General features: G+C 55.0%; 1 protein-coding gene across 1 annotated transcript in view; it reads left to right on the top strand.

Moving 5' to 3' along the window:
- The first annotated feature begins 2,284 nt into the window (after positions 1-2,284).
- Positions 2,285-26,958, top strand: part of CDHR2 (cadherin related family member 2) — a 37,360-nt gene continuing 12,686 nt past the window's right edge. Inside the window, exons 1-16 of the mRNA XM_014786083.2 lie at positions 2,285-2,548; positions 12,941-13,007; positions 13,274-13,345; positions 17,932-18,071; positions 18,221-18,274; positions 19,282-19,371; positions 21,207-21,296; positions 21,937-22,062; positions 22,134-22,280; positions 22,360-22,435; positions 22,541-22,656; positions 22,771-23,004; positions 23,983-24,138; positions 24,221-24,382; positions 24,650-24,711; positions 24,977-25,220. Of these exons, the coding sequence (XP_014641569.2) occupies positions 2,420-2,548; positions 12,941-13,007; positions 13,274-13,345; positions 17,932-18,071; positions 18,221-18,274; positions 19,282-19,371; positions 21,207-21,296; positions 21,937-22,062; positions 22,134-22,280; positions 22,360-22,435; positions 22,541-22,656; positions 22,771-23,004; positions 23,983-24,138; positions 24,221-24,382; positions 24,650-24,711; positions 24,977-25,220 (1,965 nt within the window). The 5' untranslated portion in view covers positions 2,285-2,419. The remainder of the gene's footprint in view (positions 2,549-12,940; positions 13,008-13,273; positions 13,346-17,931; positions 18,072-18,220; positions 18,275-19,281; positions 19,372-21,206; positions 21,297-21,936; positions 22,063-22,133; positions 22,281-22,359; positions 22,436-22,540; positions 22,657-22,770; positions 23,005-23,982; positions 24,139-24,220; positions 24,383-24,649; positions 24,712-24,976; positions 25,221-26,958) is intronic.

Raw genomic sequence — 26,958 nt, 5'->3', positions numbered from 1 at the left:
ATGTTGTAGCTACTGTGAATAACGCTTCTACGAACATAGGTGTACACACAACATATATATTTTGATAATCTGTTTTAAAGATTTTATTTATTCAGTTTTTTACCCCCAAAGCCCCAGTAGATAGTTGTATGTCATAGGTTCACATCCTTCTAGTTGCTGTACGTGGGACTCGGCCTCGCGTTGGACAGAGAAGTGGTGCCTCGGGGCGCTCCCGGGATCCGAACCCGGGCCGCCAGCATCAGAGTGCGCGCACTTAACCGCTAAGCCACGGAGCCGGCCCATGATAATCTGTTTTAAATTGGGGAGGTTGGGGAACAAACTTCTCTGTTAAAGGGCCTGGCCTTTGTAACCACTCGATGTATATCTACTGAGTGTGAGTCTGGAGAGGCCGCTCAGGGTTACGATAGGACTGTGGGCACGTGCCCTGGGAAAGCTATGGATTCGCTGCCCTGGGAGCCTGGACAAGTGGCAGGGTGGGGGTGGGGGGTTCTATGCTACATGCCAGGAATGGTATCTGAATTATCTGGTTTTATCCTCACAAGAATCCCACAAAGTAAATAATATTATTTTCTCCAAGTTGTGAATGTGGATGTCTGATATTATGCTACAGGGAGAGGTGGGGACTTCAAGAAGCTTAACAGCTAGGAGATGGCCCAGCCAAGTTCAAACTGCAGCCTGTTTACCTCAACTCTGTCTGTGCCCCTTCCTTAGCATGTGGGTTTGGTGGTGTAGGGATGGGGGACTTCCCATCTTGAGGCAGATTGTAGTCAGGACAGACCAATTCAACCAGGCCTAGCAGAAAAAGGAATGTATTGATTTAATAACTGAAGAGTCTGGTGGTGGAGGTTTTCAGGCATGGCTACATCCAGAGGCTCACACAAAGTGATGAGGAATCTGTTTGTCTGCATTTCTTAGCTCTGCTTAACTCAGTCTTAGATTCTTTCTCAGTAGACTTTACCATTATGGTAGTAATTAGACAGCTGTTGGAAGTCACTTTCTTACAGTTTAGATGTCCCAGTGGGGAGGAAAAGGTTCTCCTTCTCAACAGTCCCAACAAAAGTCCTTGATTTGAGTCCTCTTGGTTCTTATTGCCCCAGCTTTGGTCACATGCCCAAACCTGAACCAGGAGCTGTGTGTGTCTGTGTAGGGGGGTGCTGTGCTCTGACTGGCCAGGCCTTATCACATGCCCCCCACGGGGTGAGGGAAGGGTGGGTGAAGAGGTTCCCCAAAGGAAAATTGGGTATTGTTACCAAGGGGAGCCGAGAGAGCTACTGGGCGCTGGCACAGGAAAGGCGTCCTGGAGTGAGAGGGGAAGTGTGGAGGAGGCCCCCTAGCCTGGCCGAGGAGAAATGGGGAGGGCTGAGCGAGCGAGGGGAGCACACTTGCCCCTTCACCGGCCTGGGTGCTGTGCTTGGAGTTGGTTCCTGGCTCAGCTGGCCATGTGCTCTCTGGGGAACGTGTGTGTGGGCCCCTCCCGCTCAGAGCCCCAGGTTCCCACTCTGCAGAGTGGGCGTGGTTATAACAGTACCTCCTCTCCCAGGTGATGTCAGGCATCAGGGAGACCATGATGTCAAGCGCACAGTAGGTGCTCAATAAAGGCCAATTCCAACTCCTCTTGGGAGGCACCAGGACATCCTCCCCCAGGACTTCCTTGGAGCTGAGAGCATATTTGCATCTCATGATCTCTTTCTGCTGCCCCTGGCCTTACTGAGTGCCCGTCCTGGGCTGGGTGTCTTCCCATCCACCCGCACAGGACTCGCTGCCGCATGGTGCAGACACAAGCAGCGTGGTTCCGAGAGGGGCAGTAACTTCCCCAGGACACCCAGCCGGAAGAACTTGAGGCCCCCTTTCTCCTTGTCAAGATGGGGATGTTGGGGCCTGTGTGGTTGGAGGAGGAGTTGGGGGCTTGGACCCTGCTGGGAGGCCACGGGCACCCCGCTGGTATTGAAAGCCAGCCTGGAGGTGGATGAGGCCCCAGGGAAGGGCAGGCACCTCTGAGGGCCTCAGCAGAGGGGAGTGAGGCAGCGCTAGGTGGGGGCTGCGGATCCAAGGTCAAGTTCACCGCACTCCTGGGGGGATAACTCACGTTGGATTGTGATGCTATTTTACTAGTTCCCTCCCCTGACCTAACCCCTCTCACCTTCTCCACAGGTCCCCTGTCACTGAGGACTTTTGTAGTGGGGAGGGAACTGTCGACTGTCACCCTTCCCGCCCCCTGCCTGCCCCGGCTGCTGGGCCTGGTTCCTGGGTCCCCCGGGCTCGGGCTCTCCCAGGATCTTTCTCCAGTGGCCTGGCCTCCAGTCCCGGGAGCACTGTTGCCCGTCACCTTGATCCTGCCCTCCTGCCCCCTCCCCGGCTGTGATCAGCACTTGCTGAGGACTTGTCACCATCCCGGGAGGTGCGGTCCCTGGCAGGGTTAATGATTGCTCAGAGGAGGCGGAGATGGTGCCAAAGTCTGCTGGCGGCGCCACTGCAGGCCCAGACGGTGCCCACCTCTGCCTGCTGCCAGGGTCCATCCGCCACCTCCGTGGCCCCTGCCGGGGCACAGGTAGGGGCTGCACAGCTCGGCTGTGGTGGGGATGTGGGGCCTCCTGGCCAGGGGTAGGAGCAGAGTGGGGTCGTTGGGGCCAGGGCGAGGTTTGGGGGTGCACCCAGCTGGGTGGGAGTGCTGGGCAGAGAAAGCGAGCACTGGCGCTGGGTTGGGGGAACCTGGAGCTGAGGCCCAGCCGGGCTGCAAGGCCTCAGGTTCTTCTGTGGGGCTAATAATGCCTATTCCCAGGGTTCTGATGGCTCCTCTCCCTTCCAAGTCCTTGGGTAATTTGGACCTACTGACGGTTCTTCACAGGATGGAGGGGAGGCAGGTCCTCCAGGGAAATGAGTTAACCCTCCTAGGCCCCTTTCACAGAGGCTTGAGGGAGTGAAGACAGAGTGGCTGAGCTGGGGGGCCCCAGAGCTTGAGGAGAAAGAACTGGGCTCCGAACCAACTGCTTGAGTTCAGATCCCAGCTCCATCCTGACTTTGGGTGGGCTCTGTAAGTCCTCTGGGTCTCAGTTTCCTCATCTGTGGAATGGGACGGTAGTAGTGCAGGAAAGAAGCTGGAGAAGGCCTGGAGCAGAGTTGGGCCTGTGGTCGGTGATGGACTCCGGTGCCACCTCAGCCCCCACTAGGAAGGGTCCGGCTGCGACTAACCACAGCCTGGCCCTCAGCTCTGGCTCATTCCCAGGCCCTGACACATCTCTTTGCCCTGGTGTTCCAGGTGGAGACTCAGCTGAGAGCCAGGGCCAGGCCTGGGCCTCTTCCCTGAGCAGGACTGTGGGATTGGGGCACCAGGCACAAAGCGGGGCTCAGGGAACATTGGGATCCCACTGATGGAAACAGGACATGACCCATGTGTGGACTTTATGGTTCTTATCCTCACTCCATTTCTCAGCAGGGAAACTGAGGCCCAGAGAGGGTAAGGGCTTGCCTGGGGTGGCACAGCAAGTAAGTGAAAGGCTGGAATCTGAACCAGGGCCATTTGACTTCATATCTGTCTGCCGCCAAAGCAGCCTGAGGGACAGGTGCTGGAGGGGCTCCAGGCAGGAAGCCCATGCCCTTGGGGTCCACATCCTTGCACCAGGGCACCCTGGTTGGGCTGGTGTCTGACCTGTGGGTGCTGGTACGGCTCCCATGGAGTCAAGCGGAGCCCAGAGCAAGGCTTGCTCACGGACTCCTGGATGTGGAGCCAGTCTGGGTCCAATGCTCTGCACCTTGCTCTTGGGCATCCCTCTCTGAGCATCTCTGAGCTTCATTCCTCACCTGAACCCAGGGTGATTCCTACAGCTGGGGAACAGCTGTGAGAAATAAACAAGAAAGCGGAAGTGAAAGCATGTGGTGAGCTGGAGGTGGTGGTGCCTGAGCCCGCCCGCTGGGGGCCAATGGATGAGGAGGTCCACCTCCCTCTCTGGTCCTCCTGGAGGCCCTGGGCAGGCCTGAGGTCCCCACTCCCAGTGGCTCCAAGCCCTAGGAAGTCTTGGAGCCATGGGCTGTTGAGAGCTGTGGCTGATCCCTCCTCCCACTGAGGGTGAGGAGCTGGCGCTTCCCGGCCCGGGATGGGTGTTGTGTCCCTTCCAAGCCAGAAGGGACTCCCATGGGAGTGTTTCATGGGGTAGGGGTCCAGAAGCCACCCTGTTTCTCCTCTGTGTCCTTTTTGACCCTTCCCCCAGCACTGTTTGAGAGTAGGGAAAGAGAGCGGGTGGGCGGAGGTAGAGGGAGGTTGAGTAGGGGTTGGGGGAAAGGAAGCTGTAATCTCTAGAATGTTGATAATCCCATTTTTTAGAAGGCAAACTGAGAGGCAGAGAGGAGGAAAGAAGAAACCCTGGGTCTGGCTGTGCGGTGACTGGGGCCTGGAGTGAGACCATGCGTCCTTCACTCCCAAGCCATGGCCGCCTGGCACAGCGGAGACCTGGGGAGTGGCCTGGCCTGGAGTCCCCACCCATGGGCAACTCCATTCACATCTTATTCATTTGCACCTAGTCTGTCCCCCTGCCCCTGCTGAGTACTAGGAGTTTAGGGGCCACCAACGCCGGAAGGTGGCTCCGCACCTGACTTGACCTTAGAGGATGGAGAGAATTTGCATATACGCAGGAGGCAAGGGAAGGCGTTCTGGGCAGAGGCGACAGCAGATGCAAATGCTGGGAGGAAGAAAAACATCGGGTGTGTACAAGAGCAGCAGCACGCAATGCCCTTGGGTTGTGGGAGGGGGAAGGAGGCCAGCTTGAGTGGGAAGAGAGACGTGTACCTGTGAGGACCTGGCCTGCCAAGCTGAGGGGCAGGAAGTGTGTCCTGCAGCCAGTGGGAGCCAAGGCGGAGGTTTGAGCTTGGGAGTGGCTGTGCCCAGTGAGGTGAGAAGGCTCACTGATGGGGCAGGGTCATCCTGGCGGCTTCCCCCACTCCCTTAGGCTCTGTACATTTTTCTCAGGTGACTGAATCAGGAGGATGATGCTCTGGGCTGTAGAACTTTGACCACATTATGATCAAATGAGCGTGTGTTTGTAAAAGTCACTGTGACAGGGAGGAGGGAAGATTGCATGAAACCCAGGCTGAGGCAGTGCAGGAGGGAAGAGAGGCAGGACCCAGCAATAAAGAGCACTGGACAGGGAGTCTGAGGGGTGGGTCCTGGCTCCACCCTGACTGGCTTGGGATGGTGGGCAGGAGCCTTAGCTTCCCTGGGACTCAGGCATAAAGGGGGCTGTGGAGCCATCGCTTCCTTCCGGGGAGATGGTGAGGACCAGATGCAGGGGAGGGACTTTGTGTGTGCCTCATGCAAATGCAAGGGGCCATCATCGTGCTGCTGCTCCTCGGAGTGAGGGCCAGCAAGCTTCCTGCGGCCCCGGAGAATGGAGGGGGGAAGTTGGAAGAAACTTCGATGACTGAGGAGTGTCGCTGGGTGTAGGAAGGGGCGGGAGGTGGTGGGACCCTGCAGAATGAAGCTCCTGCGTGAGGCCACTCTCCCCACACCTCCACCCTGGGGGCTCTCCACAGCCTGTGCGGAAGTCTGGCCGATGAGCAGGAGAAAACCAGATGCCTAGAGAGAGAGCACAGACTTCCTACTCTGGGTTCTGACCTGTTACTGACTGGGTCGCATCTCTTCCCCCCGGGACCTCCGTGTGCTGAGGACTAAGTGGTAACAGGTGCAAAGCGCCAGCTCCCCTCCCCTTGGGACTGGTCAGAGGGAAGGAGTCCCTTGTCTCCGCAGCGGCGCCGAGGCGAACTTTGTCACCGTGAGAAGCACACCTTTCGTCCCGCGGCTGCACACTCAATGGCCAACTGTCCTGTGGCGGCTGACTCACCTCCACAGGAGGGGCAGTGAGAGAACAAAAGAGGTCAGGGGTTAGGTCCAGGACCACAGCCTAAGGGAGGGCCAGGACTAGCTGCCCCAGCCAGTGTTGAAGGGCCCTGGATTTTGCGCCCGTGGTCATGCCGGCAGCCTCCCGCCGCCACCCCTGCCCCACTCCATCAGCATCTCCACTGTGAGCCTGCGGCTGCCATCAGCTCCGCCCCACAGCCCACCCCCACCAGCTCCCTCTGCACCCCCACCCTCGCCGTCACAGACGTTACCAGTGTGTCCGTCCCCACCTCATCGCCACAGCCATCCCCATGGTCAGCCCTACCCCCACCGAACTGCTCACCCCGCGTCCACGACCAGCTCCAGGGCCGCCTCGGTCACACTTGACCCCAAGCCCATCACACCAGCGCTTCCCACAGCATCGCTGTCTCCACAGCATAACCTCCATCTCAGGACTGTGGCTCAGCACATGTGATAATGAGCACTGAGGATGTATTAATTCCTCCCGAGCAGCCAGTCCACCTGCGTTTCCCAACCTGGCTGAGTGTAGCCCTGCTGTCCAGCATGTGGGCTGTCCCCAGCTATCATCTCTGGGGACCTTTACAAGCCAGCAGTTTTCACGGCCGCCTCCCAAGGGGCCCTGGCTGGAGTCACACTGCAGGTAGTGACCAGAAATACAGTCCCTGGCTTCATCCACACACAGCCCCACCCTGCCCTGCCCTCTACATTCAATCTCAGAGCATGGACGGGATGATGGGCACAGGGGAGAGACGGGAGCAGTTTCCATGGTGACTGCACCGGGAGTAGCCATCGTGAGGTAAAGATGACCCCACACGATGCCAAAGGAAGGGATTTGCATTTGCTGAGTACCTACTGTGTGCCAGGAGCTGACCTGGCACAGTCTGTTCTCATTCACTGCCCCAATGCTCATCACTTATCAGAGTTAGCACTCCTGTCTTAAGATGAGGAAACATGCTCAGAGAAGGGAGGTGAGTTGCTCAGCGAGACTCTGCTGCTTCTCAACTCTGTAAATGCAGCAAGGCTCTTAACCTCTCTGACCTATAGGTTGCCTATCTATAAGGTGGGTATGGTGGCTCCTAGCTTGAAGGCTTCTTGTGGGTGTTGAACAGCACCCAGCTCGATGTCGGGCATGCAGGAGGGGTTTCTTACTTGGCAACTATTGCTGTTCGTCACCATGATGTCTACCGGCTGCCAAACCTTCCACCAGGGGCTTGGCTGCATCTTCCTTCACCATCCCCTGTGTCCCAGGTTTAGGTTACTTCCATTTTCCGTGATTATAAATAACCTGTGATGAACAATTTTCCACAAAAAGAGTTTCCTTATTTTAGGTTAGTTGGGTTACTGGGTCAAAGAGGGCAAATGTGTTGAAAGTTTTGGGTCCACAGCTGAACCGGGGTTTTCCTCTCCTGCTGGAGCCCTGGGGGAAGGCGAGGGCTGCACCCTTCTCTCTGTGCAAGGGAGAGACCAGAGCCTGGGCCTGGGGGTCTTGGATTGAATGTCACGCACTTCCAGTTGTGAAATCCTCGGCAGATCACTTGGAGCCCCAGTTTCCCCATCTGCAAGATGGGTTGCTGCAGAGATTAAATTATGTGAATTTCAAACTTCCTGCCTCCAAAATATACCTCTGTTCTTACCTCTTCTCTCCAGCCCTGCTGCCCTCATTCCAGTGGTGCTGACACAGCACACAGCAGCTGGAAAGATCTTTTAGAAAAGTAGATTACTCCCTGACACTCCCCTGCTCAAACGCTGAAATGACCTTCTATTTTTCTTCGGATAGAAGAAACCATCCCCACCGTGTCGTGTCTTACAGGGCCGGGCATGGTCTGGTCCTGCCTACCTTGTCGTGTCCGCATCTGCGCCCCACCCCCCCGCCCCCCGCACCGCATGCTCAGCCACACAGACCCTCCTTCAGTTCCTGGAGCACAGTGGTTCTTACCTGTCTGAGGCTGTCTCTCGTATCGTCCGTGCTACCTGGAACCCACTCGTAACAAGGCTCACGCTATCAAAGTTGTGTGGATATTTGATGCAAAATTATCAAATAATACTATAAGGTTTATAACAAAACCAGCCTCTGAGCAGCTTTTCACCATGCATCTGTTTGGTTTTGGTTTCTCACTGTCGGTCGTCGGTGTGCAGCTTTCCATGATCTGCTGTTTGCCCATTTCTGGGCAACATAACACCAACCAGCTTGCAGAGTTCCTGACACTCTGGCACTTTTCAGTAGCAGCCCCAGCATGCTACCATGTCTGCCTTCCCATCACTGTCTGATGATGTCCAGCTGGCTGTTCATAATGAAGAACGAGGCTCTAAAAACCTGACTTGGGGCCCTGGGTTGTGTGTGTGTTGGGGGTGGCAGGCTTGTCTCCCGGAGGCCGCACCATAAAGTGACCCATTGGAGGACCCACATTTCAGAATCTGTGGGGTTTTTCTCTTGGGTGAGTCAGTTTCCTCCATTTTTTTATTTGTGGTTGTGGGGGAGGTCTCATGTCATCTGCCGGTGCTCTTGGACTGAGGGGGAGGGCTGAGTGTGCAGTCTGTCACTTAGCCCCCTGGCCTGCTGTGGTACCCGCACCGCCACCGGCTGATGTCCCCAAGTCCATCTCTCTCTGACTCCGTCTCTCCAGGAGGTGCTCCCCCTCCCTGTGCTCTCTGGGGGGAGGTGGGGTTGGGTAGGGAAGAGGGGTCTGGGAGTCCAGCTGCTTCCATGCAACTATCAACCGGTTTTACTGCTTTCAGGCCACCCCACCTTCTGCTTTCAGAGGGTTCTAAAACCTTTAATCCTTCAGCCTTGTTGGGGCTTTGAGCTTGCCTCCTGTGGGTGCTCCCTCCCCCATCCCTACTCTGGTTTTAACTATCATTATCTTGGTAAGTTGATCCTCTCCCATCATTTCTTTCCAACTTCTAAAATCTTTACTGCCATTTTGGTGGGGTTTTAAGAGAGAAGAAGTGGAGATAAATGTTGAATCGTCCATGTTTAACATTTATCTCCCTCCTCCACCCCTCACACGAGGCCCTCTACTCATCCTCAGATCTCTGCTGACTTGTCGCCTCCTCAGAGATGCCACCTCTCTGTTCCCACTATCCATGGCTGCATAACAAACTGCCCCACCACTTACCGGCAAACAGCAACAACGATCATTTATTATGCTTAGCAATCTACCATTTGGGCAGGGCTTGGCAGGAATGGCTCACCTGGAGGTAGAGGGCCCATTTTGGTACGGCTTGTGCGCGCGGCTGACTCACGGGGTGGGTGTTGGCTGTCAGCTGGGAGCTCAGCTGGGCTGTGGGCTGGGGGCTTTGGTTCCTCTCTGCATGAACTTCTTCAAGGAGCTGCTTGGGCTTCCTTACAACATGGCTGCTGTGTTCCAAGAGACAGGAAGAGGAGACCGCCAGTGTCTCAAGGCCTAGGACTGGAAGCTGACCCGGCATCTCTGGTGCCATGTCCTATTGATCAGTCGCAGGGCCTGCCCAGACGTCTTAACTGTAAACCATCTGACTTGTAAAACATGTAATGGAGATGGCTGAGTTATGACGTAGAGAGGCTCAGGCCGCTGAAAGAAGGTGTTTATTACTCACAGTTTCCTAGGGGAGGGGGCACGCCACACCAGGCAGGACCACGTGAGGTTTGGTCAGGGAGCAGAGGGAGCGAGGGGTGTCTGGCTCACAGCCTCTATTGCGTTTTCTGTAGGAAGGAAGCTGCAGGTTAGGCAGTGGAGCAAGCTTAGGACTGGATAGTAGACTGATCTTGGCAGGCTACAGGGGTCATCCTTACTGTCCAGTACCTGGCCCTGGGGTGATGGAGGGCAGAGGAATATCGCCTGGGTGTGTGAGAGCGAGATGAAGGGGGTGGTGGGGGTATGGGCTTTGGGTCTGTTGGTTTGCATTTGAGAGGAATGTTTGCAGGCCAGTTGTTCGCTGTCTCTAGGAATTAGCTAACCCTGGGAGGGGCAGTCTCTCCCCAGCCAGCGAGGCCTCCAAGGTGTCAAAGCGTCGTAAAATACAGATAATAAAAAACATGATGAATGCACCGGATTCTAGGGGAGCAGTCCTCATCTCTTGCTGGGAGGAGTGTCAAAAGTTTGTAGCCCTCTTCTTCTGCCACACTGCCTAGAGTTGTGTCCATCTTTGCACACTCACCATCCCCACATTCTCCTCCTTCAGCAGTGAGATAGCGCTCTGCTTACTCGTTTAGAATCTGTCTTATTCACGAAGCCGCGAGCTCGGTGATGGCTGCACCTGGACTCTCTTGCTCACCGTTGTATCCGCAGTGCTGGGAACAAGATCTGGCCCACAGTGGATCGTAGACACCCAGGAAATATTCATTCAAGAATGACCAAGTGAATCAGGGTACTCAGCACGTGGCAGGTGCTCAGGAGATGTCAGCGGATGTTGAAAGTCACCAACCCTCCTGACAGCCCGGTGTTGCCCCAGCAGGTCTGGGGAAACCAGGGAAGGGACAACTCTGAGTTAAAAGGGGGAAGGCTCATGCTGGAGCTTCTGTGCAGATGGAGGCAGGCCAAGCCCAAGAGGCAAGGGGCCAGATTGGAGCCAGTGGACACTGACCAAGAGGAGGCCTGTGAGGGGACCAAGGCTGGTTAGGGCAGAGTCTGGGAGAAGAGAGAGGCCAGGTGTGGGGACTCCAACCATGAAGGGGGCAGGAGACAGAACATTCTTTCCTCCATCATAATAATTGCCAACATTTATTACTCATTGACTATGAGTCAGGCGCTGTTTAAGCCTCACACAAACCCTGTGGTGTAGGTGCTATTATTGTTCTCATTATACAGATGGGGAAACTGAGGCCCAGAGAGGGTAAGTTACTTGCCCGAGATTACACTGGATCTGCACCCAGGCTCTCTGGCCCACACACTTGTCCGTGACACTCTGCCCAGTTTCACAGGGGTTCCATGTCAGGCCACTGGGGTTACAGTGATTCACTGGCTCTTTTATTCATTCATTCATTTCAGAAATGAGCCTGCCCTGGGCTCAGTGCTGGGCTTGGTCCTGGGGTCACAGAGATGAATCAGGTTCAGACCTTGCCCTCACAACTCTCCTGGGCTGGTGGGAGAGGCCGATCTGCAAAGCGGTCATCGGCACTGAGAGCTACAGAGGTTACGCTAGACTCTGAGCGAGGTCCTGCCAGGTCACCACGGATGGCATAGGAGTCGGCTCCTCCTCCAGGAACATCGAGGGGGCTCTGAGAGAAGGTGACGCTGGAGCTGCTCACCAGGCTGCAAGGCGGGGACGGGCATCCCAGAAAGAAGGAACTGCATGTGCAAAGGCCCAGTAGCGAGTGAAAGCAGAGTGAGCCTGTGGACGTGCGAGGCATGAGGAGCGTGAAGGAGGACGTGGTTAGAGATGAAGCTGCAGAGGGAGGCGGAGGTCAGGGCACCAAAGGTCTGTGGGAAGCGCATCCATGGAGTTCAAACTCTGGCAATGGGGAGCCATCGACAGGTTTTGAGCAGGAGAGGGAGGTTATCTGATGGAGTGAGGAAGGATTATTTTGTATTTTGGCTGAGCAGACTGGATTAGAGACCCTGAAGTGGGGGAGACCTTGAGGAGGGCTGAGCGGGGGCAGACAGGGTGGCTGCTGTGGGATGGAGAGATGCGGGCAAACCAGAGAGAAATGTAGGAGGCAACATGGGCCAATGTGGGCCTTCTGGAGACTGAGAGTCAGTCTGTGTGTGTGACCTGGGGAAGTGGGCGCGTCTCTGTGGCGGGAACGCGGGAGGAGGGGTAGGTGGTGCTAGAGAGCGTTCTTCTGGTTTTTGATGCTGTTTCACGGTCAAGGCTCTGGAAGCCATTCTCTCTCCTTCTTTCTCTCCCCCGCCAGGGCCCCATCTCACAGGGTCTGCCGTGGGCTGAGGTCATTCCCTCTCAGTTCTCCCACAGCTTTGGAGCCATGCTCCTCTGGAAAACGGCGGCCTGCCTCAGACGTGCTGGGGCAGGAGGGGAAGAGGCGTGGATGGGGAGCTGCCCGGGAGGGGGTGAGGTGCCGGGCCACGACTGTGTTCTTGTGTATGCTTTAGATCTTTAATTTAATTTATCTTTGGAAAAGTTAATAAGTTCACTTAGCACAAAATCCAAAAGGTACACAAAGAGCACGCAGGAAAAAGTCCTGTCTTACAGAATGATGGCAGAGAGACGAGCACGTAGAACACCTTCTTGACAGACAGCAAGAAATGAGACATTTGCAGGACTCCTGCTCTCCTCCTTTCTTTGGTGTCACATATCAGTTGTCTTTTGGGACAAAAAGCCTCAGGGTTTCGGGTATCTCTTGGTGACAGTGAATCAAAGTCCCCTTTTCCCCCTTTTCCCGGATAAAGGACAGCTTGCAACATAGGATGATCAAGAAGACTGGGCCAGGCAGAGTTTTCTGAGGGTCCCTGCCCAGCTCTCAATCAACAAGAGGAGCACAGAGCCCTTGCCAAACTGACTTGCCCAGGGAACCCTTCTGCTGTGGGGCATCTTGCAAGGCCAGGGTTCCCGGAAGCACGCTTTGAAAAAGGCTGCAAAGGTAGCTATTAAATGTGTCAGCAAGTGGAACAAAGAACCCTGCCCACCCATAGTCTCTTGATGGTCCCTCTCCAGGCCCCTGATTTTGAAGGCCGCTATTAGCTTAGGCACTTTAAACAGGGAGGGAAGTATGGTGGTTGAGGGAATGAATTCTGGAGTCCAAAAGACCTGTGTTAAGGGGGCGGTCTTTCATTGACTCTCCCAGTGGCCTCAGGCAAGTATCTTAGTCTCTCAGCCTTGGTTTCTTAGCAGCCACCTCACAGTTGTAGGGATAACGAGGTTTACGCGTCTGATGTGTTGGGATCAGTGCTGCCATACAGTGGGTGCTAACCTGGGGTCAGTTTCGGGGTCAGTCAGGCAGGAGTTCTGGACCAGGCTCAGCCACTCTACCTGCCCCCCGGCTACCCCTGACCCCCCCCTACCCTGGAACATCTAGAAAATGGGCAGAGTTTGATAGGGGCCTGGGGGAGAGCCCTGAGTGGCAGTGGTGGGTGGGCCTGGGTCAGACCCGGACAGATGCGCATCTGCCAAAGGAGGAAGGGGTATAGGGCCCTTCCCTGACACCTCTTCTTTTAGGTCCCTCCAGACATGATGGTGTGGCCATGGCTGTCCTGCCTCCTGCTTCCTGCCCTCGTGGTGTCTGGTGGGTGCCTCCCCTCCCCGACCAGAGCAGCACTAGCCTGGGGACCCTTGGCAGGACCCTCTAGAAGGGAGGGATGCTGCCTCATCAGCAAACGCCCAGCTCCTATGGCCCAGCCCTGGGCTTGGCTGACCTGAAGAGGTCTGGGGAGGAATCAGGCTCAGTGGGTGAGCTGGGCTGAAAGTTGGCTCGTGGGACTGGTGTGGGTTCCCCTGGGGGTAGGGTTTTGCAGGGCCATCCAGATGTTCCAGCACTCTGTGTCCCTACAGTGACAGCCAACGTGGCCCCGACATTCCTGAGAAACATGACGACAGTGACCCTGCCCGAGGACCTACCAGTGGGTGAGTACCCATTCCTTGCCCAGAGCGTGCCAAGTCCTTACCCACAAGAGTCTCCCAGGGGATCCCATGTGGGCTTGCTCCTTGTCCCTGCAGCTCCGTGGCTCAACGTGGGGCAAAAGTGACCTGAAGAGAGTTAGTTCCGGAAGTTTCTTTTCTGCTCTTCAGCTTTTGGGTCAAGGGCCCTCACACAGCGTCAAATAACTCACACCATGAGGACGTTCGTCCTGTCTCCCATCTCTTTCAGTCTTTCTGATTTCCCGGAGGAGAAAGTGTCCATTTGGTACCATTGTCTCTCTTCACCTCTCACCCTTGCTAATCTCCCTCTGCCTCTGCTTTTTTCCTTCTTCAAACAAAGAGAGTGCAGGCTGAGGCTGGGGGCCTTCCACACACGTCTCACCAGAAGTTAACACCTTCCCTTTTCTTGTGTCGTCTCTGTTGTAGAGTTACCTCCTATCTGTGGCAAGTGAGGTGGGTTCCATCCACAGCAGCGATCTAAAGCTTGCTTTTAAAATAAATGTATTTACATGAGACAGGGAGTCGATTGAAAGCAGGGCCGTAAGTAAGGAGACATGGATGTGGTGAAGATCATCGGTGTGTTCAGGAGTGAACACGTTTGGGAGCATCGTTCTGGGTGCAGCCATAGGGAGTGGATACCAAATTCCCAGCAGGAGGATATGGGCTGGGGAAGCAGAAACCATAGACAGCTGTCCTCACTGGGGTATGGGGTCAGCTATGCATACAGAGACCCCAAATAACAGAGATGTAGACGAGGTCAAGGTTTATTCTCTCACATAGCCGTCTAGAGCAGCGAGTCCAGGGCTGTCAGGGGCTCTGTTCCATCAGGCTTTTCCCTGCTCTCTGTTTCTGGTGTCAGGCACCCTCCTTCCCTCTCCAGGTGCTGACTTCCCCAGGGTGAGGCCCTTGTCCACGTGCTCCAAGATGGCTGCTGCCACACCCTACTCCAGCGAGCGGAAGGCAAGGGCCGAGGGGCCTTGTCCTTTTCCCATAAGGACAGGCTCCAGAGTTCATGCTCATTACATCTGCTCACATCTCAGCAGCCAGAACTGAGCCACACGTCCACACCCAGCTGCAAGGGAACCTGAGAAATGAGGTCTTTATTCTGATGGGCCATGTGCCCAGCTCAAAATCCAGGCTTAATTAGCCTGAGACAAAGGAGGATGTGAATATTGGGGGACAATTTACAGTCTGTGTTGCAGCGTCAGGATTGGGATCCCAGATATCTAATGCTACCAGATGAAGCAAGAGACTGCATCAAAGAAGGTGAAACCCAGAGTGTGCTCCAGGATCAGGAGCCCAGGTCTGAGTACACGAGCAAAGGATGAGGGTGGGCTTTGCTGCCACAAAGGTCACATCCATTTGGATGTGGTTGCCCGGACAGCAAAGTCCATTAAGGGTTGTATTCATAAAGGTTTAGAGCCCAGGATGAGGGAGGTGATAGTCTCACTACATTCTGAGATGGCACAATCTCCTCTGGAGGACTGAGCTGAGGGTAAACTATTTGATATCTATGAATATTCTTTGTAGAACAGAGAATTAGCGTATTCATGTTAATGATGTTTTACATATGTAGTTTCATAGCTGTTTGATCCTAGATAAACACACACACACACACACACACACACACACATACACACACCCCTCCAAATAAATGTCACAAATATATGTAACCCAAATGCCTTCAAGATCTCCATCCTCCTGGGTAACCCTTTAATGTCAGGTCTAGTCTCAGCCAGACCAAATGAAGGTCTTCTCTTTCGTAACCACATGGCCCCACTATGGGCATTCTTGAACCAAAGAGCAATTTCCTCCTTCCAGAGATGAATTCTACTGCTCTCTTGAGATGTGAAAGCATTTTCAGTCAGATTTTTAAAAATATGTTATTCAGACTTTCTATTTTGAAGTATAATATATGTACAGAACAGCGCACTGAATTATTACATGTAACCACCAGGAAACAGGCCTTCACCAACACCCCCACCCCTCTCGCCCCTTCTAGTCTCACCCCGCCCTTTCTCCCCTGCACAGGACCTGTTTTCCTGATGCTAACACCGTACAGTAGTCTAGTTTTATCAGGCAGACTTTTTAAAATGTATATTATTATGGTGTTTTAAATATCAAGTTTGAGTTTAGTGGCAAACGTACAATTCTTAATATATGGAGGCTTAATATGTCCTTTATTTTTGTGGCTCTTGTTGGTTTATTTGTCACATTTAAATTTTTTTCAGACAAACTTTTTAAAAATCATTTCTTCCCTGCTCTATGCCCATGGACAAATGTGTACAGACGAAGACTCACACACCCACTCGCCTCCCGTAGAAGGGCCATGTCCTGACAGTTCTGAGTCAGGGTGTGTCTCACAATTGAGAGAGTCACTTAACACAGAGTGACCCGCCTCTGCCCCAAAACAGCCATTAAATTGACAGTGTCTCTCACAACCAAGGAAACAACGCAGACACCGCTGTCTTTGTAGCAGGACGTTGGCCCAGTGGTCTTCCTGGAGGAAGGGGGCTCGGTGGGGAGGGACAAGCTTTCCAAGGAGTTGTTGGAGGAGCTGGGATGGTTTGATCACAGAAGAGCAGTCTCTGGCCTGCTGCTGAGCCTGTCCCTGAAGGGTGGTGGTGGGCAGGACGGACCGGCTGGTTCTCTGAGACCCTCAGGTTGGCGCTGGGCCCCATGACCACGTGCGACTGTTGTGGTACTTTAGCCTTCGTGGGCCCTTCCTCACAAAAAATATGTTAAAAGTGTATTTTATGACTGCATTGGCGTAAAGACAAATATCATCCAGCAGGCTGGATTATAATCATTTTTTCCTTCTGACTTTTTTACCTTTTTTTTTCCCCCTGTTTCTCCCCAAAGCCCCAGTAGATAGTTGTATGTCATAGTTGCACATCCTTCTAGTTGCTGTATGTGGGACGCGGCCTCAGCATGGCCTGACAAGCAGTGCGTCAGTGCGCGCCCGGGATCCGAACCCGAGCCGCCAGCAGCGGAGCGCGCGCGCTTAACCGCTAAGCCACGGGGCCTGCCCCTACCTTTTTTTTATTGAGTTATAATTGACATATAACACTATATTAGTTTCAGGTGTACAGCATAATAACTTGGTATTTGTATATATTGTGAAATGATCACCACAGTAAGTCTGGTTAACATCCATTACCACACATAGTTACGTATTCTTTTTCTTGTGATGAGAACTTTTAAGATCTACTCTCTTAGCAACTTTCCAATATGCAGTACAGTATTAACCATAGTCTCCATGCTGTACTTTATATCCCCAGGGCTTATTCATTTTATAAGTTGAAGTTTGTACCTTTTGACCCCTTCACCCATTTCCCCACCCCCACCCCCGCCTCTGGCAACCACCAATCTGTTCTGTGCATCCGTGAGCTCGGGTTTTTTTTTTTAGATTCCACATATAGGTGAGATCTTACGGTACTTGTCTTTCTCTGACTTATTTCACTTAACATAATGCCCTCAAGGTCCATCCACGTTGTGGCAAATGACAGGATTTCCTTCTTTCTTATGGCTGAATAATATTCCTGTGTGTGTGTGTCTGTGTGTGTGTCTGTGTGTGTGTGTGTCTGTGTGTGTGTGTGTCTGTCTGGTGTGTGTACTACATCTTCTTTATCCATTAATCTGTTGGTAGACATTTAGGTTGTTTCCATGTTTTGGCTCTTCTGATTTTAAAAGAAAATAAACATTCTTGGGCCCCTAAAATTACCATGGGTCCTGGGCACTGCACCTCCTGGGCAGAACGGATGAGGCCCTGGGGGACTGTGGGTGGGAATTCCGGGAAGCACATTTTATGAACTGGAGAAAGCCCTTGCTGTGCACAGCTGTCCCACAACGGAAGGGGGCACTGGAGGTGGCCGAGCAGAGGCCCGATGTGGTGAAGGAGGTGAGGTGGGGGAGCAGGCGTGGGTTTGATGAATCTGTAAAAAGTTTCTTTCACATTGGAGAGTCAATGAACTTGGAATTTTCAAGACCCCAACATGTCTTCACCTCTGCTCTGCCCAGGGGGCACAGTGAAAGCCGGGGCTCCTGGGAGGCCAGCAGCAGACACCACTTTGGCTCTCTTGGGCTGAGAGAGAGTGTCGTAGCAGGCCCTGGAAAAGCTCTCGGGGAGAAGGGAAGGCTGAGAGGAGGCCCAGGCACCTCCAGAGGGTCTTCAGCAGCCCCCCCCTCGGATGCACCCAGCTGCTGCAGCGCGTACCTTAATGCCAACCATCTTTGGTCTTCTCTCAACGAATTCCAGGAGGGCAGGTCCAGGGGCCGGGCCAGGGGCGAGGAGACGCCTGAGTAACAGCTTCCCCACAGCGTCTGGGACGGCTGGGGCCGTCCCCCAAGGGAAATCAGCATGCTGTTATCAAAAGGCCTCGGAGTGGGTGCTGAGTGACGACAGCCAGACCTGATGTCTAGGACACAGGAGCTGGAGCCCTGGGGCTGGGGAGCTTCCAGATTTCCTGCACAGAGAAGTCAGGCCCCCAGCCCAGCCTCGTGGGCAGCTCGGCCAGGCCAGCGCTGAAAGAGGTGGCACAGACCCTGGGCATTCCCTGTCCCGTCTCCAGGTGCCGAGGCCTTCTGGTTGGCAGCTCAGGACCTGGACCAGGACGCTCTGACCTATGGGATTAGTGGCTCCAACGCCTACTTCTTCACTGTCACTGCAGCCACTGGGGAGGTGAAGTTGGCCAGCCCTCTGGACTACGAGGTAAAGGGCAGCAGCCTGGGAATGCCCTGTGAAAGGGATGGGCAGGAAGGGAGGGCTCTGGGAGCCAGCGTCCCAGTGGCGGGCGTGCTGCCTGTGCTCCCACCCGGAGCAGGAGCTCACCACGGGCCCCTTCTCTCTGTCCACTGCAGACACAGTACTGGTTTACCATCATCATCTCTGTGAGCGACGGTCACAACAACCCAGTGAGTTGAAGTGGGAGGGGAGGGTCCAGGGATTGGAGAGCAGGGGACTGGGGGCCACTCCCGACTGTGTCCCCCACCTCAAATAAGCAGAGAGGCCCAGTTAACAAAAAACAAATTTAATGTTTATTTTTATCAAAATTATACTTATCGGGCCGGCCCCATGGCTTAGTGGTTAAGTTCACGTGCTCTGCTCTGGCGGCCCGGGGTTCGTGGGTTTGGATCCCGGGTACAGACATACACACCACTTCTCAAGCCATGCTGTGGCAGTGTCCCATATACAAAACAGAGGAAGATGGGCACAGATGTTAGCTCGGGGACCATCTTCCTCACCCACGCCAAAAAAAAAATTGCAGAAGCTCCAGTCCCCATGGGCAGCCCTTCCCAGCCCACTCCCCGCTGAAGTGTTCGCTGTCACTGTGTCCTTCGCATCCCTCACTAAGCGTTCACGTGTGTGTATCCACGGAAGAAAGAGCATAGTGTTTTGTGCATTTTCTGAGACCCACATGGGATTCTACTGTACTCATCGTCTTGTCCACTCAACCATCGGCTCTGGAGCTCTTTCTGGGTCTGCGCTCAAGCCCCCGTCCTTGTACCATTTGTAGTCCTGCGTGGGGACACCCGTGGTGCTTTAGCTGGCCTCCTCCGACGGACACTCAGGTTGCCCACAGCTCTACACCATAGCAAACAAAGCTAAATGAGCATTCTTGTACTAGGACAGGCACATTTGAGATTTTTAAAAAATGACCTAATTATGTCGGTAACTTACTCTCAAATCGTTCAGTAAACGTTTACAGAGAGAGAAACCAAACAGTGGGGACCCCTGGACGAAGGAGATAGCGGGTTCTTTGCACTATCCTTGCACCTTTTCTGGCGTTTGAAATGGGATCCAGTAAAAAGTGACCCCAAACGTTGCCCAGTGGTCCGCCTGAAAAGCCAGGCCAACCTGCTCCCGCCCAGACACCCCTCCCTGTCTTCTCCAGCGCTCACCCATGCTCTCTCCCCTGCAGGTGCAGAAGGACATGCAGGTGATTGTGGAGGACAGAAATGACAACGCCCCCGTCTTCCAGAACACTGGCTTCTCCACCAGCATCAGCGAGGTAATGTCTGCCTTAACAGGGGTGTGTGCAGGAGGTGGGCATCCCAGAGTCTCCTCTCCAAGGGAGAAGGACCAGAGACAGCCAGCAGGGGTCTATCAGGATGGGGAGAAGCACCTCCTAGAAGGGGCAGCTCAGGAACCACTTTCAGGGGATGTAACCCCATGAACAAGAGTTACGGCAACAATTTGGAATCAATCAGATTGGATTGACATTTTTTCAGTTAATAAAAATTTTTTTAAAAAAAGGAGGAATTGATTCTCCCATGCATCTGAAAAAAATCTAGAGGTATATTTAACTTCAGACACGGCTGGGTCCAGGTACTCAAACCACGTCATCAAGAAGAGATTTCTTTTCACCCCTCAGCTCTACTTCTCTCATTGCCTCCATCCTGAGGTGGGCGGCAGTTCTCCCTTGTGGTGATAAAAGTGGCCCCTAGCAACTCCAGGCTCACGACCCACCAGCTTTGCAACTTCAACACAGACTGTCTCTTTGTCAGTGGTCCCAGCCAAAACCCCAGGGGTGACTTTCACTGGCCCATTTTGGGTCATGTGCCCATCAATCAGGGGTATGGAACTCTCTGATTGGCTAGGTCCACATCATGGGCCTTCCCCTCTAGCAAGTAAGGGGAGCTTGAACTGCATGGAGAGGAGAATGTTCCCAAAGGTCCCTGAGCGGCAAACACAACACCACTCCTGAACCTTCATTACCATGTGGCTTCGGAGACCCTCGAGGTGTGGGGCCCCATCTGGGCCAGACACAAGGCTGGTGAGGTCCAGAGTGCCACAGGACAGGCTCTGATGGAGTGCCTACTAAGAGCCAGGGCCTCGGTGCTGAGGACATCTGGTGACAAGATAGACCTGGTCGCCACCCTCAGCAGCTCACCTCCTAATGAAGAGCACAATTATCAAAGAAACATTAAATAAGCAGGATATTTCAGATGGGGTTGAGCTCCATGAAGAGCATAAACAGGGCAAAGTGAGTGACAGTGACTGGGGAGGGGGCTGCTTCAGGTTGAGCGGTCAGGAAAGGCTTCTCTGAGTAGGTGACATCTGAGCAGAGACCTATACGGCAAGAAGGAGCCAGCCTGGGATGCTCCAGGAAAAGCACGCTCCAGGCAGGGGAACAGCAGATCCAAAGGCTCTGAGGTGGAGATGAGCTTGGAGTGTTCTAGGCATAGCCAGAAAGCCAGTGTGGATGGAGGCTGAGGGTGAGGAAGAGGTGAGGTCAGAGAGGTGGGGCAGTGGCCTGACAGCGGAGGGCCATGGAGGCAGTCTAGACCGTATTCTGGGGGGACTGGGGGAGCCATTGGAGGGTTTTTAGCACGAGAGTGATGTGGTCTGATTCATGATTTTCAAAGATCTCTTTGGCCACCATGTGGAGATAGTGAGGGTGGGGACAGGATTCACAGGGCCAGGTCCCAGGGGGCAAGGGCCTCCCCACAGAACCTTCCAGCTCTGCAAGGGGCTACGTGGAAGCCACTTTGTAAGGTACCGGGAGTCCACAGGGATGTTTGAGCAGGGGAGTGGCATGTCTGGGTTATAGAATGACGCCCCCTCCTGGTCCCGAGGGGCTCTGTAAATCAGCAGCCAGCTCACGCGGTGGCGAGGCTGAGTGAGGGCAGGAGCAGAGGCCCCACCCTCAGCTGCCTCCAGAGGCCTAGCCCAGGTGGGAAGGAAAGGGGGGCAATCTGTGGAACGCTGGGTCTCAGGCCCTGGAAGTTGCTATCATTGTCTCCGTGGTACGGTTGGGGCACTGAAGTTCAGGGAGGGGGCATGATGTGCGCGGGCGTGGCAGAGATGGATTGGAGCTCATAAGTGACAAGTCCCTCGTTGCAGACCCTGCCGGTCGGCTCCGTGGTGTTCTCCGTGCTGGCCGAGGACAAAGACACGGGGTCCGCGGGTGCAGTGGTGTACTCCATAGAGGAGGTGAGCGTATGCGAGTACGCGGGCAGTGTGGGCCCCACTGCTCCTCACGGCCACCAGGGGGCAGCATCTCCCACACAACCTGCAGGGACCTTGGGGGCTGGGGCGAGCACGGCGGCTCTGTCCTGGCCCAGCCCTGGTCTCTAAGCCTTCCGCTGGCCCCCTCCGGACCTCACTTGGCCCAGCTGCCTAAGGAGGGTGGACTGGACCCTTCTGCCCTCCTTCTTGTCCTGGGCACTGTTAGGGTCCTTGCCAAGTGCCTGTCACACCACCTGATGGCTGATGCACTCCTGGCTTCACAGGAGAGAAAACCGAGGCTCAGAGAGGTCCAGGGTGTTGTCCAAGGTCACACAGACAATAGGGGGTGTGACCCCAGTCCTCATGAAGACAAATTTGCTGGCCATAGGTCCCGTCTACTGAGCGCCCACCCCGTGCCGGGCACCTACCTTAGCGCACTTGACCCTCCTTTCAGCCCACTGAGGCGATATCTGAGCCCACTGCCCAGAGGTGGAGACCGAGGCTCAGAGAGGTCGTGTGACCTGGTGAGGGTCACAGGGCTGGTCCAGGGCAGAGCTGGAATTGGACCCCAGGTCTCTCAGGGGCGGGGCTGTCGGGGGCCTAGTCTGACCGCGCTGCGCCTCAGGTCATCCCGAGCACCGGGGACAGCAGGCACCTCTTCGAGATCCTGGCCAACGGCTCCATCATTCTCAACGGCAGCCTCAGTTACAACAACAAGAGCGCCTTCTACCAGCTGGAGCTGAAGGCCTGTGTGAGTAGGGGCGCAGGCGGGGGCGGGGGCCCCGGGCCCGGGCTGGGCTCATGGGCCCCATCTCTCCGCAGGACTCGGGCGGCCCGTACAACAACGACTTCGTCATCCAGTGCTCCTCGCCTGTCTTCCTGTCTATCTCTGTGGTTGACCAGCCGGACCTGGACCCCCAGTTTGTCAGGGTGTCTTACTTGGCCTCTGTGGCTGAGGACGCACCCCAGGTGTGCGGGGCCCCTGAGGGGTCTGGACGGAGGTGAGAGGCCGGAAAGGGTCTGGGCCGCTGACCAGGCCTCCTTGCAGGGAGCCTCGGTGCTGAAGGTGGAGGCTGTGGATAGCGACAAAGGCATCAACGACCCCGTGACGTACAGCATCTCCAGTGAGAACCGGGGCGTCCCCAGGCTGGGGCTGGGGCTGGGGCAAGGGGAGGGTGGGGGCTCCGTCAGAGCCACTGGAAGCAGCTGCTCCTGCTGCCTCTTGCCAGACTCCACAAGGCCCGGCTGGTTTGACATTGGGTCAGACGGGGTGATCAGAGTCAACGGCTCCCTGGACCGTGAACAGCTGCTGGAGGAGGATGAGGAGGTGCAGGTGCAGGTCACGGTGAGTGAGGGGTCCACCGCCCCCTTTGTACCCCCCACCTCTGACCTTTGATCTCAGCTCTCTCTGAGTGCTGCTTCTCTGACCTCTGCCCTCCGGCCTTTGCTCTGCTTTCAGGCCACCGAGATGCACCTCAACATCTATGGACAGGAGGCCAAGGTGAGCATATGGGTCACCCTGAGGGTGACAGACGTCAATGACCACAAACCTGAGTTTTACAACTGCAGCCTCTCAGCCTGCACCTTCACCCCCCAAGAAGCCCAAGACAACTTCACTGGCTACGTGGAGGAGCACGCTTCCACCCGCATCCCCATCGACGACCTCACCATGGTGGTCTACGACCCAGACAAGGCAGGTGCCCCCAGACAAGGGGTGGTGGGGGCGGCATTGACGGCGGGAGGAGGCTGGGGGAGGGAGATGGGGAGTCACTGGGAGAGCGCGGCACCAAGGTGCGTGGTGGGGAGGTGAGCAGTGGATGCGGATCGTGCGTGGTAGTGAGACTCAGAGTGGGGGGAGATATTTGGAAGCGTTGGGTTATGACGAGCTGGTGGGTGGTCTTGTGTTCAGGGCGGTGCTGGGTGGTGGTGAACAGACAGGCCGTGCTGAGTGAAGGCTGGTGCTGGCTGTGGGTAATATGGAGTGGGATGTGATCTTCGGTGGGGCTGAGTAGAGGGTGGTGATGGATGGATGGTGAAGGGGAGGGTTGAGTAGTACTGGACGCTGGGGGACTGGGCAGCGTGGGGCACAGAGTGGTCTGAGTGTGTGTCGAATTGGAGGGTATTCTTAAGTGGAGGTGAGTACTGCATGGTGGCGAGGGGGTGGTGTGGAGTGATGAATACCTGTGGGTGGGGTTTGGTAGTATCCGGTGACACTGAGTTGGTACAGAATGTAGAGTGGAGGATGGTATTGAGCAGTGGTAGGTGGGTGGGTGTGTTGAGTTGGTAGTTGGTGCTGAGGGAAGGGTGGTGTGGAGTGGGGGCTATGGGTAATAGGTGATGCTGGGTGTCGCGCGGTTTGGTGTTGGTGTGGGGGGTGGACGGTGGTGAGAGGTAGGAAGGCTCCCAGTAATACTTTATGGGAGTGAGGGGTCTGTGTCCACGCTCTGTCTCTGTGGCCCAGGCCTGGGGCCCACAGTACTAAGGGAAGTCTTCTAATGAGCCCCCCACAGACACTAGGGACCAGCCCACCCTCCCAGGGCCCTCTTGCCTCAGTCTTTTGAGACTCTCATAGGACCCCAGCAGGCAGGGGCCTGTGGCCAGGGATTGGGGGAAAGATGTAGGTGGGTGCGTTGCAGGGGTGGGGTCCCTATCATACAGCCCACCTCTGCAGGGCAGCAACGGCACCTTCCTGTTGTCCCTGGGGGGCCCTGACGCCGAAGCCTTCAGCGTCTCCCCCTCGCGGGTGGCGGGATCAGCCGACGTGCAGGTGCTGGTGAGGGCGCCGTCGCTGGTGGACTACGAGACGCAGACGGTGATGCTGGTGCAGGTGAGGGGCACCCTGGGGCGCCGGGGAGCGTGGGTCAGGGGGTGCTCTGGTCTCCATCTGCTGCCTCTTTCCCTGTCCTCAGGTTGTGGCTACTGACTCGGTCAGCGGGAATGCCTCCGTGGCCTCGGTGACCATCCACCTCAGAGACATTAATGACCACACGCCCACATTCCCCCACAGCGTGTACAACCTCAGTGTCTTTGAGCACAGCACAAAGGGCTTTGTGGTCACCGACAGCATCCATGTGAGTGCTGAGGGGCGGGGCTGGGAGAGACACGGAGAAGGGCAGACCTGGGACTAGGACCCTGCCCAAGTGTCTATACTGCCGGACATTCCCAGGTCCCAGCAAGTGTACATGCATGTGTGTGTGTGCGTGAGTGTGTGTGGGGTGTGAGTGTCTATGTGTGAATCTGAATGTGTCAGGAAGCAGGACAGCCCTGTCCCCATCAATTGCATGGCTGACAGTGTCACTTCTGAACAGTGTCCCATTATCCATCTCTCTGCCGCACAGGCCTTGGACCCAGACACGGGCGAGGGGGGCCGCATCACCTACAGCCTGCTTCCAGGGAATGGGTAAGGTCTTGGGTGGGCGGGCGCCGGGGGGGCGAGCAGGGCCCAGGCCCGCCTCTGCCTTGCCGCGGGGCTAGGGTAGCCAGGTAAAATATAGGGCACCCACTTACATTTCCATTCTGGATAAACAATGAATAATTTTCTTTAGTATAAGTAGGTTGCAAATATTCCATGGGATGTATTAAAATATATTTCATCGTTTATCTGAAATTCAAATTCAAGTGGGCATCCTGTATTTTTATTTGCTAAATCTGGCCCCCCTGCACAGGGTAGACGTCTTTGAGGTGGATCCAGACTCGGGGACGGTGACAGTGAGAGACAGCGAACTGCTGGACCGGGAGAAGCAGGCCGTGTACTACCTCACGCTGCAGGCCACAGACGGCGGGGGCCTGTCCGGCTCCACCACACTGCAGATCTTCCTGCTGGACATCAACGACAATGAGCCCGTGGTCAGCGGCTCCTATAGCATCTTCGTCCAGGAGGAGAAGGACAATGTCTCCGTGACCATCCAGGTGCGAGCCAGCCTGGACCTGGTGGGTGGTATGGGGAAGGGGACCAAGCCTGGCTCTGTAGTCATGCTGGCCCTGGGTTGGAATCTGGGCTCTGCTGTGTGGCCCTGAGAAAGTCACTCAGTCTCTCTGCACCTCTATTTCCTCTTTGGAAAATAAGGTCGGTCATAGTACTTATTCCCAGGGTCATTGGAGAATAATAAGATAATGGATATAAAGTGCTCAGGGTAAGGCCTAGCACAGAACAAGCCCTCAAAAACATATTGCTGTTTTTTTTGTGTGTGTGAGGAAGATCAGCTCTGAGCTAACATCCATGCTAATCCTCCTCTTTTTGCTGAGGAAGACCGGCTCTGAGCTAACATCTATTGCCAATCCTCCTCCTTGTTTTTTTTTCCCCCAAAGCCCCAGTAGATAGTTGTATGTCATAGTTTCACATCCTTCTAGTTGCTGTATGTGGGACGCGGCCTCAGCATGGCCAGAGAAGCGGTGCGTCGGTTCACGCCCAGGAACCGAACCCGGGCCGCCAGTAGCAGAGCGTGAGCACTTAACCGCTAAGCCCCAGGGCCGGCCCAACATAGTGCTCCTTTTAATTCAAGCTCATGCCTTATTCTAAAAAGGATTTCAGGTGGCTTAGATTAAAAAGTAAGATAAAAATATGGAAGAAATAAGGGAAAAGAGAAAATAAGGATGGTATTGTTAAAGGGCACAAATGTATAGTTAGAACCCAACTGTTAGAGCCACACAGTTGCTAAGATTGGGCTGAAAATTCAATTCCGAGCTTCCTAACGGCCAAAGCGAAAAACAAAATGAGATCAGTGGCCAGGTTCACAATCTATGAGATAAAAACCCAGCATTGGCTCCCGAGAAACACCAGAGAGAAGCTTCTCTGAGTAAGCTGAAAGGGAGTCTTGTGAGAAGTGAGGAACAGGTCATCAGAATGACAGTCACGAGGCCACGGAGCCCTCCCATCTCTCTGGGGCTGTGTGGTTTCCAGAGCACATTCCCATCCCTGATCTCTGGACCAACTTGTGAAGAGATACTCTAGTGGTCCCCATTTCACAGAAGGAGAAAACTGAGGCTCAAAGAGGTTAAGCGACTTTCTGTGGTTGCACAGCTAGTGAACAGCAGCGCTGGGGCTGGAGCCCAGAGCTCTCTGCCCTGAACCCTGGGCCTTTCTCCTTGCTCCTTGATACTCCCACTCCGCTCTGCGAGCTCCTGGGGGCAGGAGCATTTCACATCTGCTGCTGTAACCGTGGTTACGGTGTGAGCCCCACAAGCACTTGTGAATTCACTGGCCTGAGTTGAGTGCCGAGGGTGAACAGACAGGGTCAGACTTTGGGAAACACCATCTCTGGCTGCTACAAAGGAGGCATTTAATAAACAAGATCCCCACAGAGCTGAAATGAAATGGCTGAGGTGGGAGTGGACAGGGAGGGAGCGGAAAGAACTGGTTCTGAGTCAGAGGAGCCCAGCTCGGGATTCAAAGCCACATTTGCTGAGCACCCGCCATGCACCATGCCCTTTGCTGGGCCCCGGGTCCCGGAGATGAATCCACCATAATTCCTGCCTCCAGGTGACTCTCAGTCAGGGAGAGGGCACCAGACAGCCACCCAAGGGTGTCACTTGTGCTGTGTTGATGGTGGTACAGGGGTGTGGAGGCCCAGGGAGACACTAGCCTGCCTTGGAGTCGGGCAGAGAAGGCGTAGAGGGCATTTAGGGTGAGGGAACAGCATGAGCAAAG

The sequence above is a fragment of the Ceratotherium simum genome, chromosome 4 (assembly GCF_057802395.1).
Source record: "Ceratotherium simum simum isolate JZ-2026a chromosome 4, ASM5780239v1, whole genome shotgun sequence".
NCBI classification, from domain to species: Eukaryota; Metazoa; Chordata; class Mammalia; order Perissodactyla; family Rhinocerotidae; genus Ceratotherium; species Ceratotherium simum.
The sequence above is the reverse complement of the archived record's forward strand: the minus strand, read 5'-3'. Positions and strand labels throughout refer to the sequence as shown.